This window comes from Plecotus auritus (assembly GCF_963455305.1).
Source record: "Plecotus auritus genome assembly, chromosome: 15".
NCBI classification, from domain to species: Eukaryota; Metazoa; Chordata; class Mammalia; order Chiroptera; family Vespertilionidae; genus Plecotus; species Plecotus auritus.
Genome location: NC_137781.1, coordinates 13293030 through 13311575, shown reverse-complemented (window position 1 = coordinate 13311575; position 18546 = coordinate 13293030). Strand labels below are relative to the sequence as shown.

At 50.7% G+C, this 18546-nt stretch overlaps 1 protein-coding gene across 1 annotated transcript in view; it reads left to right on the top strand.

The window, feature by feature from the left end:
* Positions 1-18546, top strand: part of BNC1 (basonuclin zinc finger protein 1) — a gene marked incomplete at its 5' end in the record, with an annotated part of 33982 nt that overhangs the window by 13867 nt on the left and 1569 nt on the right. The window contains 3 exons of the mRNA XM_080651709.1: positions 2502-2601; positions 4550-4785; positions 8920-10790. Of these exons, the coding sequence (XP_080507835.1) occupies positions 2502-2601; positions 4550-4785; positions 8920-10790 (2207 nt within the window). The remainder of the gene's footprint in view (positions 1-2501; positions 2602-4549; positions 4786-8919; positions 10791-18546) is intronic.

Genomic DNA, 18546 nt, shown 5'->3' with positions numbered 1-18546 from the left:
GGTGATCAGTGCGCACCATAGCGACCGGTGATCAGTGTGCACCATAGCGACCGGTGATCAGTGTGCACCATAGCGACCGGTGATCAGTGTGCACCATAGCGACCGGTGATCAGTGTGCATCATAGCGACCGGTGATCAGTGCGCACCATAGCGACCGGTCATTCAGTCATTCGGTCGCTTAAGCTTTTATATATATAGACTAGAGGCCCAGTGCACGGATTCGTGCACCGGTGGGGTCCCTCCGCCTGGCCTGTGCCCTCTCGTCATCTGGGACCCCTCAGAGGATGTCAGACTGCCTGAGGGATGTAGTAGTGCACGCAGCGGCAGGCGGCCAGGGAGGAGCCCGAGCCCAGTCCGGACGCCGCTCCACTCCCGCTCATCTGGCCCCGCTGTGCCTACCGCCCCTGCCACTTGGCAGCACACTGCTGTGGATGCAGGAGAGGCTCGGACCATCATAGCTGCGCTCACCCGCCATGAGCCCGGCCCCTGGCACCTGTCAGTCAGCTGAGCAGCGCTCCGCTGTGGGAGAGCACTGACCATCAGGGGGCAGCTCCTGTGTTGAGCGTCTGCCCCTGGTGGTCATTGCGCGTCACAGTGACTGGTCAAATGGTCGTTTGGTTGTTCGGTCTCTTAGGCTTTTATATATAGAGATGGTATCCATGGTATGGATGTCCACACTTCGTTTATCCATTTATCCACTGGAGGACATGGGGGGCCATTTCCACTTTGGGGAACAAGCGTTTGTGTGGAGGGAGGTTTTCAGTTGTCTTGGGCACATACCCAGGAGTGGAGTTGCTGGGTCCTGTGGTAACTCGTGTTTGTGAAACTCTGCCAGACTGTTTTCCAAGCCACCTGCACCATTTACCAGCCCTCCAGCAACTGGATTTTTCAAAAATATTTTTATTGATTTCAGAGAGGAAGGGAAAGGGAGAAGGAGATAGAAACATCAGTGATGAGAGAGAATCATTGATCGGCTGCCTCCTGCACACCCCCTACTGGGGACCGAGCCTGCGACCTGGGCATGTGCCCTTGACCAGAATCGAACCTGGGACCCTTCAGTCCGCAGGCTGACGCTCTGTCCACTGAGCCATACCAGCTAGGGCAGACGTGGGGCTTTTACTCACACACACACACACATACACGCACACACACACACACACACACACACCGGCCTCCCAAACACGTACACACTCCCCAGGTTCAAGGCTGTCTTGCATCATATGGATTCCACCCAGCAGCTCTTCCCAGGAACCTAGCTGTCAGAGCCCCTGTGAGCTTTTTCTCTTTAATAATAGATTACATTCTGCAGGCCTCCATCCCCGTTTGAGGAATTCATCTTTAAAATGTATGGGAAGCTCTGTTGCTAACACCAGACTCCGTTGGCACGTACATCTCTATTTTTTATTTCAGCCATGTGTTTGCACACTCCGCACCCACGCACCACACACGGCACGTTAGCATGCAGCCTGCAGGGCGTCCGTGCAGGGCTTGTCCAGCCCGTGTCTGTCTCTGTCAGTCACACAGTCCAGGGATGGAGCTGGGGAGCCATCCAGCCGGCACATGTCCGCTTATCTAGTCTGCTCTTCAGCTTCTCCCACATGCTGATGGGAACAAACTCCACGTGTGGGTTTCTCTCCATTCCAATCGGTTCCCTTTACCTGTTCCCAGGCAGCCTCCGTGTACATTTCAGCATTGCTGCTCCCATCGCCTTAGAGATTCAGGGAAAATGTGACTCTTTAGCGCTAGCCGGTGTGGCTCAGTGGATAGAGGATCAGCCTGTGGACTGAAGGGTCCCGGGTTCGATTCCAGTCAAGGGCAGTACCTCAGTTGCAGGCTCCTCCCTGGCCCGGCCCTGGTCAGGGCGCATGCAAGAGGCAACCAATCAATGTGTTTCTCTCGCATCGATATTTCTCTCTGTTTTTCCCTCCCTTCTCCCTCTAAAAAATCAATGGCCTCAGGTGAGGATTAAGGAAGAAAAAAAAATGAGCCCTAGCTGGTTTGGCTCAGTGGCTAGAGCGTCAGCCTGCAGACTGAAGGGTCCCAGCTTTGATTCCAGTCAAGGGCACATGCCCAGGTTGTGGGCTCGATCCCCAGTAGGGGGCGTGCAGGAGGCAGCCAAGTGGTGATTTCGCTCATCACTGATGTTTCTATGTCTCCCTCCCAATCCCTTCCTCTCTGAAATCAATAAAAAAACATTTTTTTAAATGTGACTCTTCACCCTTTCCATGTCCTTAATAATAACAAGCCAGATGTGTCCTTCCAACCCTAATCTTCTAACAGGTTCTGATGTTTGTGGCCTGTCCTCTCCTGCAGGACATCTGTGTTAGCTGTTCGCCGTCTCCAGGTTCTCTTTCCAGGGTCCAATATACACGCCTGGGCCTGGCACGGAGTGGGCACACATTGCTCAGGGAATGTTGCTGACTGGAGGTTTTGTTCTGTTCATGCCGTGTGTCCCACCCCCCCCCCAAACATGCTAAGCGTACCCGTGTTCTCTTTTGCAGGCTATTGGCTGTACTCTGAACTGCAGTTGCCAAAGTTTCAAACCAGGCAAAATCAACCACCGTCAGTGTGAGCAGTGCAGACACGGATGGGTGGCCCACGGTAACTTTATTTTGCCCCCCTTTCTTGGCTGGGAGTAGTCCCTCTAAATACCTTCCACAGTTTTTCAGGAATGGATGTCATATCTAAGAATAGAATGGCCGCGAGCGTGTGTAAGTTACTGCTGTGTGCCGGGTAAGCGCCCAAGAGCTCTAGACGTGTCATCTCTTTGGTAACAACTCCGTATGGTACGTGTTGTGTTAGCCCCATTCTAAAGGCGGACACGCTGTGCCCCACTGACATCGTTTTGAGATGATAGAACTGGTCTGTGCCGTCTAATGCAGGAGCTTAGCCCAGATAAAATACAGACTGTTCCATTCGATGTGAATTTCAGATGAGCAAAAAATAATTTCTTAGCCCGGCTGGCGTGGCTTAGTGTTTGAGCGTCGACCCCGTAAACCAGGAGGTCAGGGTTGGATTCCCAATCAGGGCACATGCCTGGGTTGCAGGCTCGATCCCCAGAAGGGGGCATGCAGGAGGCAGCTGATCGATGATTCTCATCATTGACGTTTCTATCTCCCTCTCCTGCTCTCTCTGAGGTCAATCAATCAATATTTTCTTAGTCTAGGCATATCCCACTTATTTGGTGTTTATATTCAGATTTAATTGGACATTCTGTATTTATATTTGCTGAACCTGACCCTACACTGGCCATATGTGGCTACCAAATTCTTGAAACGTGACAGTGTGACTGCAGAATTGAATTTCCAGTTTTCTTAAATGTTAATGAATTTATTTTTTGTTTTGTTTTGTTTTTGTTCATCCTCATCCAAGGATATTTTTCCATTGATTTTTAGAGAGAGTGGAAAGGAAGGGGAGAGACAGGGAGAGAAACATCCATATGAGAGAGACACATCGATTGGTTGCCTTCCCCATGACCTGACCAGGGCCAGGGATCAAGCCTGCAACCAACGTATGTGCCTTTGACCGGAATCGAACCTCGGACCCTTCAGTCCATGGGCTGACATTCTATCCACTGAGCTAAACCGGCTAGGGCAATGTTAATGAATATAATCTAAATCTAAGTAGCCATATGGGGCTGATGTCTATCACATAGGACAACATAGGTATTGGTGGTTTGTTTTTTATTATTATTTTTAAATACATTTTTATTGATTTCAGAGAGGAAGGGATAGAAAGAGAGAGATAGAAACATCAATGATGAGAGAGAATCATTGATCGGCTGCCTCCTGCACGCCCCCTCCTGGGAATTGAGCTGCAACCCAGGCATGTGCCCTTGACCGGAATCGAACCCGGGACCCTTCAGTCCGCAGGCCGACGCTCTATCCCCTGAGCCAAACCAGTGAGAGCTGGGTTTCGGTGGTTTTATTTGCCAAGTCTGTCAACTAGGAAGTGTCAGGCCCGGGTCTGCTGGACTCCCGAACCCAGGCTCTTCAGCTGGTGCTCCCTGATTTCCCATCCTCTGGATTAGGCGCCTGTACCTTTATTTTTACCACCACCACCCCCTTTTTTTGCACTTCCCCTACTTGCGGCTCTTTTCCTCCTCAGGGATGCCACAGGAAAGGGAGGAAAGGAGAGTCTCGGGCCAGTCCACGTTATAAGTTCTTGTGAAAGCTATTAAGATAATTAATTATTTGTATCGTCTTTTTTTTCCTCTGTTGGAACAGATCGCCGAGACTTGGCACTAGCCTACTTCCTAAGCAGTGTTTCTCTTGAGAGTAGGATCCTTAAAAACGTCATTTCTGCCCTAGCTGCTTTGGCTCAGGGGATAGAACGTCAGCCTGCGGACTGAAGGGTCCCGGGTTCGATTCCGGTCAAGGGCACATGCCCAGGTTGGGGGCTCAATCTCCAGTTGGGGGCGTGCAGGAGGCAGCCGATCCATGATTCTCTCTCACCATTTACGTTTCTATCTCTCCCTCTCCCTTCCCCTCTGAAATCAATAAAAATATATTTTAAAAAAAACACGTCATTTCTTCCTTTGGTTTTCCAGCGCTCAGCAAGCTGAGGATCCCCCCCATGTATCCAACAAGCCAGGTGGAGATCGTCCAGTCCAACGTGGTGTTTGACATCAGCAGCCTCATGCTCTACGGGACCCAGGCCATCCCCGTGCGCCTGAAAATCCTCCTGGACCGGCTTTTCAGTGTGCTGAAGCAAGACGAGGTCCTGCAGATCCTGCACGCCCTGGACTGGACCCTTCAGGACTACATCCGGGGATACGTGCTGCAGGTGCGGCCAGCAGCCACCCTTCTCCGCCAACGTCCTCCCATCCACGTCCGCGTCACTAATGCAGCCCAGTAGCCACCTTACCAGCGCTGCAGCCACTGCGGGCATCCTTCCCTTTCGTCTTTTTCCAGCGGCCGAATGCCCTGCCTCACCTTCTGGGCGGAACCCAGGGCTTTCCTCAGGATACTGTGAGCCCGGGCTGGTTTGGTTCGGTGGATAGAGCGTCGGCCTGGGGACTGGAGGGTCCCAGGTTAGATTCCGGTCAAGGGCACACGCCTCGGTTGTGGGCAGCCAGTCAATGATTCTCTCATCACTGATGTTCTCTCTCTCTCTCTCTCTCTCTCTCTCTCTCTCTCTCTCTCTCTCTCTCTCTCTCTCTCTCTCCCTTCCCTTCCTCTCTGAAATCAATGAAATATTTTTTAAAAAAGAAAGAAGTTAACGGTGAAACTGGGGATGTGGGAGCGTTCCCTGATCCTCTGACTTGGGTTTCACTGGACAGCTCCTCCACAGTACATCACTGGCCCCGCCTTGGGTGCTGCCCCTACTTCTTTTTTTAATCCTCACTCAAGGTTATTTTTCCATATTTTCCCAGGATTTTTAGAGAGAGTGGAAGAGAGAGGGAAAGACAGAGAGGAACATTGATGTGAGAGAAACAAATCGATTGGTTGCCTCCTGCACGTGCGCTGACCAGGTTCCAGGCCAGGGAGGAGCCTGCAACCGAGGTACATGCCCTTGACCGGAATCGAACCCGGGACCCTTTGGTCCACAGGCTGATGCTCTCTCCACTGAGCCACACTGGCTAGGGCTCCACTTCTTTTATTATCTGCAAACTACCTATTGACACAGATGCTGTCTGTGTGAGATTTTACTGAGGTTTAGGGGGTGAGAAAGCGAGCATACCTTGCAGAACCACAAGCAAACAGTTCCAGTCCCCGTTCTCTAAAGCTGTCTGCCACCCCACTGCTGATGTTCCCTCCTGGAGGGGTCCTCTGGTGATGTCTCTGTGTCCATGCTCTTTTTCTTTCTCTGCACACACACCCCGTTCTCTGTCAGCCTCCTCACATTCTGTCTGTCTCTCCATGAAGGAGAGATGAAAGGCATATTCTCTGTGCCTTCCATGCCTTCTCTCTTCTTTTTATGTGCAGAGCAGTTTTTGTTTGTTTTAATCCTCACCTGAGGATATGTGATTTCAGAGAGAGAGAGAGAGAGAGGGAGAGATTGGTTGTCTCCCATACTCGCCCCCACCCAGGATCAACCCCCCCCAACCTGGAATTGAACCTTCAGCCTTCTGGTGTATGGAATGGTGCTCCAACCAACAGAATCACCCGGCCAGGGCTTCGCAAAGTCGTTTTACCTCCCTTTCTATAGCAAGCGATGGGGGCAGGTTTCCTGTTCCACATCTAGAGGCAAAGGATGTATATCCTGATATAAATGAGATCATTTTTCTGACACATGAAACAGATGCAGCTTTTTAATTTTTTTTTCTTGCCACTATACTAGGAAATAGTGTCAGCCAACTTCGGTAAAAATTTCAGTGAAATGGGGGTATGAACTTATTTCCAAGACACACATACATCTCGGTCTTACTCAGAGAAAACCGTATCACTAAAGTGAACACTAATAACCATTATTGACCTAGACAGTGGTTCCCACTGTGGGCCACACACCCCACAGGAGAGGCAATTTGGTGTTTAAGGGGGCAATTCGGGAATGAGTTATTAAGTGAATTTTTTTTGCATTTCTTATGGTTCTAGGGGCCTCTTATACAGTCTATAAATATAGGTTGTGACATATTTATGCATTTCAGTTCTCTATTATATGTTTTGAAACTTTATTTGCTATTTTTCATATCATTTTATATTATTACTATTCTTTTTAATAATTTCCTAGTGAGTTCTTCCTCAGTCCTTCCACTGTCCTTTATTTTTCTCTCTCATGGATGCCATGTTCTTCGGAAGCTTGTTTAGACCAATAGGAGTTCACTTTTTGAATAATAAGAATTATATGTCACGGGGGCGGGGGCCGGGGGGCGGGCATCAGGATGTTAGAGATGTTTAGGTGGGGCGTGGCCAAAAGAGGTTGGGAACCACTGACCTAGACCCTCTCCCAGTAGTCTTCTGAAGTAGGAAGAATCTTATGAAGTAGGAAGAATATTCCCCTTTTCCGTTGGAAAAACCAGAATCTCCAAGTTGCTTCTAAATCTTGCTGGAGTCACTCAACTCCTATGCAGCAGACCGTGAATTTGAACCCCCATTTTTCCGCGTGTAAAGGCCATGATCTTCCTCTGGAAACACGTGTTCACCTCGAGAGCAGGACCCCCGCAGGTCGGAAACCACCTTTTATGCAGAGTAGCATTACGATCTTACATTATGACAGAGATCAATATTTAATGATCCTAATAATCTTGCTTTCCCTCGTGTTGGGATTAAAAATATGGAATCAATTACCTTGAACCTCTAGCGCATGAAAAATGTATGATGTTACATTCCTCGCCATCTTCGGAACGCTCCCATGCACTGTGAAAAATCTCAGTAGGCCATCAAGTACATGTTCTGTGATAAAATATTTATTGCAGTTTTGGGAAAAGTTAGGCCTTCCTAGAGTTGAAAGATCTCCAACACGCCAGTGTAATTACAGCTGCGCTTTGTGAACACAGGCCGTAGATCAATACGGGTTCATTTGTTTTCTGATGGTAGTTGCTTGGGCAGATTATTAAAATGCAGTGAATAAATACTCGAGCTATAGGGAGGTCTGATGGCTCCATCTAGAGTCCTGAGGTAAAGAAGTTACTATTGTTGCCCTGGCCAGTGTTGCTCAGCGGTTAGAGTGTTGGCCCCCAGACCAGAGGGTTGCCAGTCCAATTCCCAGTCAAGGGCACCTACCTGGGTTGCAGGTTTGATCCCCGGTCTCGGTTGGGGTACGTGTGGGAGGCAACCAATCCATGTGTCTCTCTCCCATTGATCTCCCTCCTCTCTTTCTCTCTCTCCCTTCTGGCCCCCTTCCCTTCCACTCTCTCAAAATCAATGGAAAAAATATCCTCTGGTGAGAACAAAGACAAACAAAAACAAAAAGAAGTTACTATTTTTCAAAAGATACGTTGTTGGTTTTTATCCTCATGCAAGGGTATGTTTATTGATTTTAAAGAGAGAGGGAGGGAGAGAGAAATAGAAGCCTGGATGTGAGAGAAAAACATTCTATACACAACCCAACTGGGGATGGTACCCACAACCTCTGATATATAGGGCGACAATCCAGCCACGGGGCAGTGCAAAATATACACTGAGTGGCCAGATGATGATGATCTCTGAACGCATCATCATCTGGCACTCAGTGTACTTATGGAGAAGGGAAAGCTTGCAAATCTTGATATGTCAAGGGACCAGAAGATAATGGCCCCCAGCCTCTGGCTAGTAAGTCCTCTGCTTCTTTCTAACTACCCACAATGCAGTTCTTATACATGGAAAAACCTTATTTTAAAATCCCAACTCTGCCATCAGTCTACACTGAGTGGCCAGATTATTATGATCTCTGAACGCATAATCATCTGGCCCTCAGTGTATGTATTTTAATTTTTGTGGCGAAGATTATTATGCCTAATGCAGGACTACCAATAGGTTTGAAATAAGATGGAAACTAATCACCAAATTTCCCTGAGGCTTGAGCACAATTATTTTATGTCTCTTTCGGACTGCCGCTTAACATTTGTGCAGTATATTTTCTTTCTTTTTAAAAAGAATATATTTTTATTGATTTGAGAGAGGGAGAGAGAGAGATAGGGTCATCAATGATGAGAGAGAATCATGGATCGGCTGCTTCCTGCACGCCCTCCCTACTGGGGATCGAGCCCGCGACCCGGGCATGTGCCCGTGACCGGAATCGAACCCGGGACCCTTGGGTCCGCAGGCCCACGCTCTATCCTTTGAGCCAAACCGGCTAGGGCTAGGTATATTTTCTGCACAGTTTCTGGCCTGGGAGCGGGGCATGAGTGGGGGCTCATCCTGAGAGGGTGTCATTTTCACATGTGCACAGGGGTGCGCTGTGGTGCCCGGGGCGGCCGTGAGCACGCTTGTCCTTTCTTGGAGAAAAGGGGAAGGCGTGGGAAACTGATGGTCCCTTTCGTTTCCGGTCGGGGTTTAGGACGCGTCGGGAAAGGTGCTGGACCACTGGAGCATCATGACCAGCGAGGAGGAGCTGGCCACCCTGCAGCAGTTCCTGCGCTTTGGGGAGACCAAGTCCATAGTGGAGCTCATGGCCGTGCAAGAGAAGGAAGAGCTGTCCGGCCCCGCCCCGCCCTCCGCGGCCAACGTGGACATCCGGGCTTTCATCGAGAGCTGCGGCCACAGGAGCGCCAGCCTCCCCGCGCCCGCCGACCGGGGGAGCCCCAGCAGCGTGCACCCCTTTGAGAACCTCATCAACAGCATGACGTTCATGCTGCCCTTCCAGTTCTTCAACCCCGTGCCGCCCGCGCTGATGGGGCCGCTGCCCGAGCAGTTCGCGCTGGAGCAGGGCCCGGACCCGGGGCAGGACCCCCGGCAGGACATCCACGGGCCCTTCCCCGAGGGCAGCTTCCTGGCCTCCAGCTCCAGCCCATTTCAGGTGGGAAAGGAGCCCTGTCCCAGCTGCCCCGACCCCGCCCCTCACAAGGAAGACGGCGCCCCCGTGCGTGACGCCAGCCCCCACGGCATCGTCACCAAACTGGAGAGGACGCAGCTGTCCCCCGAGGCCCGGGGCAAGCCGGACAGGCACGGTCTGGGCAGCAAGAAGGGCCGCGTGTTCTGCACGGCCTGCGAGAAGACCTTCTACGACAAAGGCACCCTCAAGATCCACTACAACGCCGTCCACCTGAAGATCAAGCACAAGTGCACCATCGAGGGCTGCAACATGGTGTTCAGCTCCCTGAGGAGCCGCAACCGCCACAGCGCCAACCCCAACCCCCGGCTGCACATGCCAATGAACAGGAACAACAGGGACAAGGACCTCAGGAACAGCCTGAACCTGGCCGCCTCCCAGGACTACCGGCGCCCGGGGCTCGAGGGGCCGTCTCCGGACCGCAGGCCTCTCCCCGGCTGCCCCGGTTCAGGCGAGGATTCCAGGGGCCCAGCGGGCTTCCCCGGCGCCGGGCAGAACGGTGTGCTTTTCCCCAACCTGAGGACGGTCCAGCCGGTGCTTCCTTTCTACCGCAGCCCGGCCACGCCCGCCGAGCTGGCCAACACGCCCGGGATGCTGCCGTCTCTCCCCCTGCTGTCGTCCTCCATCTCGGAACAGCTGGTTTCCAACGAAATGCCATCCGACGCCCTCCCCAAGAAGAAGTCCCGCAAGTCCAGCATGCCCATCAAAATCGAGAAGGAGGCCGTGGGAATAGCTGACGAGAAGCGGCGGGCGCTCAGCTCCGATGAAGATCGGCCCCTGCAGGTGGTCAGCGAAGACGAGCTGGAGGCCTGCAGCCCCGGGTCAGACGGGGCGCTGGAGGAGCGGCAGGCACCGTCAGGATGCCCAGGGAGGCCGCTCCCCGAAGGGCAGCCGGCTTGCCACCTCTCATCGGTGATCGAGCCCAGGGGGGTCATCAGCAGGACCCCCGAGCAGGCCACAGGCAACTCAGAGAGGGAGACGGAGCTGGAGCAGAAGCCAGCGCTGACCCTGGTGCCCCGGGAGGCGGAGGATAGCGGCCGGGAGCTCCGCCTCCCTCCTGGGCTGGAGCCCTGCGTCCCTTTCCCAGACTACGTCCGGCTACAGCAGCACCTGCTGGCCAGGGGCCTCCTGGGCACCTTGTCCACCCGAGGAATGGCTTTCCCTTGTTTCGAAGATTCGAAGGACCTGGAGCCCGCGGGTCAGCACACGTTGGCGAGGCAGAAGGAAGAGAGTCGCCACCAGTGTGACATCTGTCAGAAGACCTTCAAGAATGCTTGCGGTGTGAAGATGCACCACAAGAACATGCACGCCAAGGAGACGCACGTGTGCACGGTGGAGGGCTGCCAAGCCACCTTCCCTTCCCGCAGGAGCAGGGACAGGTGAGGCGCATGTTGGCAACTGTCCTAATGGGTCAGTTCTTTATGTATATTATACTAGAGGCCCAGATTCATGCACCGGTGGGGTCCCTCGGCCTGGCCTGCACCCTCTCGTGATCCGGGACCCTTCAAGGGATGTCAGAGAGCTGGTTTAGCCCATTCCCCGCAGGCCTGATCCAGACAGGAGGGAGCCCGATCCTGTGTGTTGAGCATCTGTCCCCTGGTGGTCAGTGTGCATCATAGCGACCGGTTGTTCGGTCATTCGGTTGCTTGGGCTTTTATATATATATAGATATTTTTTAATTGATTTCAGAGAAGAGGGGAGAGGGAGAGAGATGGAAACATCAACGATGAGAGAGAATCATTGACCGGCTGCCTCCTGCACGCCCCCTACTGGGGATCGAGCCCGCAACCCAGGCATGTGCCCTTGACTAGAATCGAACCCGGGACCCTTCAGTCCACAGGCCGACGCTCCATCACCTGAGAAAAACCGGCCAGGGCAAGGTGGTGGTTCTTAAACTCTACCCTGCATCGGAATCACCTGGATCCTAGAACTCTGCTGCAGGGGCTCGGGGGAGCCTCGGAGTTTGCATTTCTGCATGCCCAGGTGACAGAGGTTGCCGGGCGGGGACCACAGTTTGAAAAACACTGTTCTATAGATCCACTCTCCTGAATTTTTGCTTCCAAAACCTTGACTCACTTGGCCCCAAGACGTGACCTGAAATGATGTGAGGCTATGTGCAGTGTTTTTTAAATCACCTTTTATGTGGAGTTTTTTGTGTCTCTTCAGTGCAGAAATAGTAATGGATTTCTTAGCAGGGGGGCACTAAAATGATATCACAGTCTATGCATCATTCTGCTTTTTCCAAAGTCTGAGAAATTCTGGATTCAGAGACCAATTCCACGCCAAGGCTCTGGCACAAGGAATTCGTTAGCTAGCTCTCCCACAGAGGCCTGCAGCCCTGGGTCAGACAGGCCACTGGAGGAGGGCGATTTTATTGTTAATCCTCACCTGGGGGTATCTCTCCATTGATTTTTAGAGCAAGTACAAGGAAGGGGAAGAGACAGAGAGAGAGAAACATTGATGGGAGAGAGACACCGCGATTGGTTGCCTGCCTCACACACCCTGGCCTGGCCGGGGATCGTGCCTGCAATCAAGGTACGTGCCCTTGACCAGAATCCAACCTGGGACCCTTCAGTCTGTGGGCCGACGCTCTGTCCACTGAGCCAAGCCTGCTATGGCTGGAGGGTGCTTTTAAAATGATCCCTTTGGCTTCCCAAAACTTGTCTGGTTTTCACTGTATAACGTGAGGTCCGCCAGATGAAACATTTCCTCCGATATTTCCTCTGATTCCTAGTTAACCAAGCTGTATGGGAAGGAGGGATGATGGGTTGGTGGAAGACTTTTTTAAATATTAAGATATCAAAGAGGAAAGGCACTCCACAGGTTACTTCGGGAGGTTGGGATGAAAGATGAGAAGTCTGTCACTGCTGGGTTTGCCTGGCCCTCAGGAGTCGAACTGTTTGCAGATGCCTGAGCGTCTCATCACTCGGGACCCGGCACTGGCATTACCGTCTTGCGTGTGCTTTTCTTCATGAACTTGAGTCCCATCACCCCTCTTCAGGGCACCTTGCTCCCCAGCCTTTGGAGGGAGGAGCAAGCCGGCCCGCCACCAGGAGACCCCAGGAGGCCTTCAGGGGAGGACCAGCTCCCTGATGAAACGCAGGATGGTTCACGCCACACGTGGTTCTGAGAGTATTAACATGTTACACATTTTGCTCAAACGAGCGCGACCTGAGGCAGCTCCACGCCACCACTACCTTAGTCCAAATTGTAAGGCCCGCTTTATTATGGGAAAACACAAGACTTGGATGGAAAGACTATAAAAAAAATTGTCCGAAAGGTCGAAGGCCTCAGGGGGACCTGGCCGAGGCGGCAGCCCCTGCCTTGACTTTTCCAAACAGGTCTGAGCCCCCGGGTGTTTTACTAGAATCTCTATATTTAGTCTTTAGACATGACCTTGTTTAAAAAACACTACAAATACATGTATTTTCTCAAAAATACATACCCTGCTAATAATATCTAAAAATTAATTCAAACTATTACTATAATAAAAGCCTAAAAAGACGGACAAATGGAACTGTCTGGTTCCTTTAGCCAGGCAGTCCCTTAGCCCTCTCTTTCACAAAAATATGTCAAAAAAATCATTCACCCATCACTCCGGGTCTGCCGATCAGTCCTGGCACTTTATGAAGAGGGAAAATGTAGACCCTCCCCACACTCAGAAGCACACACGCAGCGGAGAGAGCACAGGTGATAGTGATTAAAATGCCTGTCTCCACGGCTGCGGTGTTGAACCAAACCACCAGGACACCCTGCTGAGCGGCCCAGCCTTCCCCATCCATCGTCCAGGAGGAAGGTCTGTCCGCGAACAAGCTGTTATCGCGAAGAAGAGAGCAGCGTGTCAGTCAGGTTGTCCTTTGTGCTGACGATACTGTTCTGGCCTACCACGTCTACTAAACTAGAAGTTATGCTGAATTTCAGATAGGATTTCATTTTCTGTTTCTTTTTTTTATATATATATATTTTTTTATATTGATTTCTGAGAGGAAGGGAGAGAGAAAAAAACATCAATGATGAAAGAGAATCATTGATCAGCTGCCTTCTGCACGCCCACACTAGGGATGGAGCCCACAACCCTGGGCATGTGCCCTCGATCAGAATCGAACCCGGGACCGATCTGTCCGCAGGCTGGCGCGCTATCCACTAAGCCCAACCGGCTAAGGGCTATTTCTTTTTTTAATTATTTAATATTTTCTTACTTTCTGTCCTACTTGCACATACACACCTCCTCCCCCAGCACAGGAAAACATCTTGCTTTCTGAAGTTCAAGTACTAGTTCTAGTAGCCTGCTCTTCGGCATAGAATCTGGGCTTACAATGGTACCGGGTGAACTAAGACTCTGTGGGCAGTCCCAGCTCCATCGCCGTTTTTCTGAGTCACAGGCGAGACCCTGTCGCTGCGAAAATAACTGTCTTCCCCCCTTCCAGCCCCTCTGCTCCCGCCAGCAGCAGTGACCGGGACCCACCAGGAGGGGGCAGGGGCGGCACCCCTGATGCTTCTGTAGCCAACAGATGTTTTGTTTTGTTAATCCTCACCCGAGGGTATTTTTCCTTTTTTTTTTTTTTTTACTTATTTATTTTTTAAAATATACTTTTATTGATTTCAGAGAGGAAGGGAGAGGGAGAGAGAGAAACATCAGTGATGAGAGAATCATCCATCGGCTGCCTCCTACACATCCTACACTAAGAATTGAGCCCATGCCGAAACTAGTTTGGCTCAGTAGATAGAGCGTCGGCCTGCGGACTGAAGGGTCCCGGGTTTGATTCCGGTCAAGGGCATGTACCTTGGTTGCGGGCACATCCCCAGTGGGGGGTGTGCAGGAGGCAGCTGATCAATGTTTCTCTCTCATCGATGTTTCTAGCTCTCTATCCCTCTCCCTTCCTCTCTGTAAAATATCAATAAAATATATTTAAAAAAAAAAAAAAAGAATTGAGCCCACAACCCGAGCAAGTGCCCTGACCAAGAATTGAACCGTGACCTCCTGGTTCACAGGTTGACACTCAACCACTGAGCCACGCCAGCCAGGCTTTTTATTTTTATTTTTTTTTAGAGAGAGTGGAAGAGAGAGGGAAAGACAGAGAGAAACATCAATGTCAGAGAAATACATCGATTGGTTGCCTCCTGCACACACACCCTGACCAGGGCCCGGGGCCGGGGCAGAGCCTGCAGCCCAGGTTTGACCAAGATCGAACCCGGGACCCTTCAGTCCCCAGGCCGACGCTCTGTACACTGATTCTAACCAGCTAGGGCTCGTCAACAGAGATTAAAAACTGTCTGCGTTAGGTGCTGTGGACACATCCCTGCCCACGAAGGCCTGGGTGGACACAGACCTGTTACACAGGTGCTTACAGCTGAGTGTGGTGGCTGCTCTCATGGGAGAAGCATAGGCTGCTTGGGCACATGGGGGGCGGGTGGGGAGGGCGGGGGGCGCCTGACCAGACTGAGAAGTTAGAGAGTGCTGCCTGGAAGAAGCGGTCTGAGTAAAAGTTTTGGCCGCACAATCCCTTTACAAGTTCTTTTTCTTTTTAGAGAGAGAGGGGGAAGGGAGATAGGAAGAGAAACATGGATTTGTTGTTGCTCTTATTTCTGCACTCACTGGCTGTTTCTTGTAAGTGCCCTGACCGGGATCGAGCCCACAAGGTTGGCCTATCAGGATGATGCTCTAGCCAACTGAGCCACCCAGCCAGGGCCCTTTATAAATTCTTCAAACCTCAAGACCCTCCAAAGTTTCTGTCTATTTGGGTTTATATCTATCCATATTTACTGTATTAGAAATTGAAACTGAAAAAAACTATATATTTTACATCACTTAAAATAATAAACCTGCCCTAGCCAGTTTGGCTCAGTGGATAGAGTGTCGGCCTGCAGACTGAAGGGTCTCAGGTTCTAATCCGGTCAAGGGCACATGCCTGGGTTGTGTGGGGCGTGCAGGAGGCAGCTGATCCATGATTCTCTCTCATCGTTGATGTTTCCATCTCTCTCTCCCTCTCCCTTCCTCTCTGAATTCAATAAAAATACATTTTAAAATAATAATAACAATAAGCCTATGGTACATTAGCATAAGTAACATTTTCATGAAACGTAACACATTTTCCAAAACAAAAACTTAGAAGAGTGGCTTTGATTGAGGCTTTCAGAAATCTCTAGTGTCCGGCTTTAGTAGAGAAAAACAGCTGGATTCTCAGAGCACTTCTGCCTTCCAGCTGTCGCCATATCACGTGTCATGAAGCCTCTGGAAACTCCACCGTACACACCTGAGAGAATGAGAGTAAAAACAGCAAATGATGTCTTAGAATCGTGATGAAACGAGTGGGTGCCCAGGTCTCAACTAATCTAAGCAGCCGGCAACCGGCGGGGGAGAGTTGCAGGGGGAGACAGAGGATGCGGAGGAGAAATACAGACCTGGGCAGTGAGCACAGCACCAGCAAAGTCCCGGGGGCGGAAGCCTGACCCGAGGTGCAGAGGGTCCTTATGGTTGTGGTTGTCGCTGGTTTTAGGGGACATGGCACCCCGGGAAACGCATCTAATCCTCTGAGGGAAGGTTAGAGGAGCCCTGGCTGGTGAGGCTCAGTGGATAGAGCGTCAGCCTGCGGACTGAAGGGTCCTGGGTTCGATTCTGGTCAAGGGCACATGCCCCGGTTGCAGGCTCGACCCCCAGTAGGAGGCATGCAGGAGGCAGCCAATCGATGATTCTCTCTCATCATGGATGTTTCTATCTCGCTCTCCCTTTCCTGTCCTCTCTGAAAATAAAAATGTATTTTTTTTAAAAAAAAGAAGAGCCGAAACCGGTGTGGCTCAGTGGATAGAGCATCGGCCTGCGGACGGAAGGGTCCCAAGTTCGATTCCGGTCAAGGGCATGTACCTTGGTTGCGGGCACATCCCCAGTGTGGGGTGTGCAGGAGGCAGCTGATCGATGTTTCTCTCTCATCGATGTTTCTAACTCTCTATCCCTCTCCCTTCCTCTCTGTAAAAAATCAATAAAATAAAAAAATAAAAAATAAAAGAAGAAGAAGAAGAAGGTTAGAGGAGCCCACACGTCAGCTCCTGGCGCTTGTGGGCACTGGCCGTTGCGCGTGGCCCAGGGCCTGGCTCCGCTGCACCAGGGATCTTGCCACACAAGGTTCCAGTTGAAAGTGTTTGTCTGGCTTTTTTTTTTTTCCTTCAACCCTTGTGTGCACTGGAACCTGCATGTCAACCCCGTGTCTGGTTTTCTGCTGACACGTTCCTGCCCTTCAACCCAGAATGCTGACATAATCACAGGTCAGCGCTGTAGTTATAAGAGCTGCCTGCGAAGTGGGTGATCCGGGGATGTAATCTGATGATGGCCAGGAAAAAAGGACGTGAAGGCGAGAGGGGAGAGAAGTCGAACAGTAAATCTGAGGTAGGATTAAGCCTCCTCCCCTCGTCATTGTCTTTGGAGATTTGGGATAGAAAATTCAATCCTTCTTTGTTTTGTTTTTTTCCCCCGGCATGCATTCTGAGCTGAAGTGGGGGAGTGTTTTCCCTGTTTAGCGTCATTCTCCTTTCTCCTTTAAAATTGTAGCCCTTGTTGGCCTGGCTGGCAGGGCTCAGTGGTTAAGCAGCCAGATCACAGGTTCGGTTCCCAGTAAGGCCATAGGCCTGGGTTGCGGGCTCCATCCCCAGTGGGGGGGCGTGCAGGAGGCAGCCGATCCATGATTCTCTCTCATCATTGATGTTTCCATCTCTCTCTCCTTCTCCCTTCCTCTCTGAAATCAATAAAAATATTTTTTTTAAAAAATTGTAGCCCTTGGAAAGGGCTGTGTTTTGCTCATCACGTTAGCACGGAATCTCTGAGCAAGGCCAACAGTGATTGACAAGGTACGTCCAAATGATATCGTATGAGTCCCAGGCCTGTGTCATAATGGGTACTCAGGACCTGCCCTCCAGGGGTAATCACCAGGTAGCAGATTGGTGATGGGTGGTGTGCTCACAGTGCTGCATTTGCAAAACCCCCGTCTGGAAACAGTGAAACGTTGCAAATATGAACTGAACCGGTGCAGTCTCGCTCTTTCCTCTCTCTCTCTCTCACTCATGCGCACGTGCACATGCACACACACACACACACACACACACACACGCCCTGCTATTTCTAGCCAGTCAGATTTTCATACCTGTAGAATGTAGAACTGGGATGATATGCCTGCCAATGCTCTAGACCCTGATGCAAGCCACATAGGAAATTTTAAATTTTCTAGAATCCACATTAAAAAAAAGAAGTAGCCAAAACCGGTTTGGCTCAGTGGATAGAGCGTCAGCCTGCGGACTGGAAGGTCCCAGGTTCGATTCCGGTCAAGGGCACGTAACTTGGTTGCGGGCACATCCCCAGTAGGAGGTGTGCAGGAGGCAGCTGATCAATGTTTCTCTCTCATCCATGTTTCTAACTCTCTATCCCTCTTCCTTCCTCTCTGTAAAAAATCAATAAAATATATTTAGAAAAAAAAAAGAAGTAAGCCCTAGCCAGTTTGGCTTGGTGGATAGAACGTGGGTCTGCGGACCAAAGAGTCCCAGGTTCGATTCCAGTCAAGGGCACGTACCTTGGTTGCAGGCTCCTCCCCGGCCCAGGCCCTGGTCAGAACTCATGCAGGAGGCAACCAATGGATGTGTTTCTCTCACATCGATGTTTTTCTCTGTCTTTCCCTCTCTCTTCCACTCCCCCTAAAACTCAATGGAAAAAATATTCTTGGGTGAGGATTAACAAAAAAAAGTAAAAAGAAACAGGTGAAGTAAGTTTTAATCATGTGTTTTATTTCAGTCATCCATAGTATTCTCGTTTTATTATATGATTCAGCCACACTTCAGGCACTCAGTAGCCACATATGAGTGAGTGGCTGGAGTACTGGACAGGCCAGCTCTAGAAGATGATATTTATTCCCTGATCTCATTGGCATAAAATTCTCTGCTTCTTATTCCTTATTGTTTGCGACCATTTATTTCTAGTGTCCCAGTCGAATGGGCCTAATTGAAATAGTCTAGCCATTCTCTCTCTTTTTTTTAAAATATATTTTTATTGATTTCAGGGAAGAAAGGAGAGAGAGAGAGAGAAACATCAATGATGAGAATCATTTATCAGCTGCCTTCTGCATGCCCCCTGCTAGTGATCAAGCCCGCAACCTG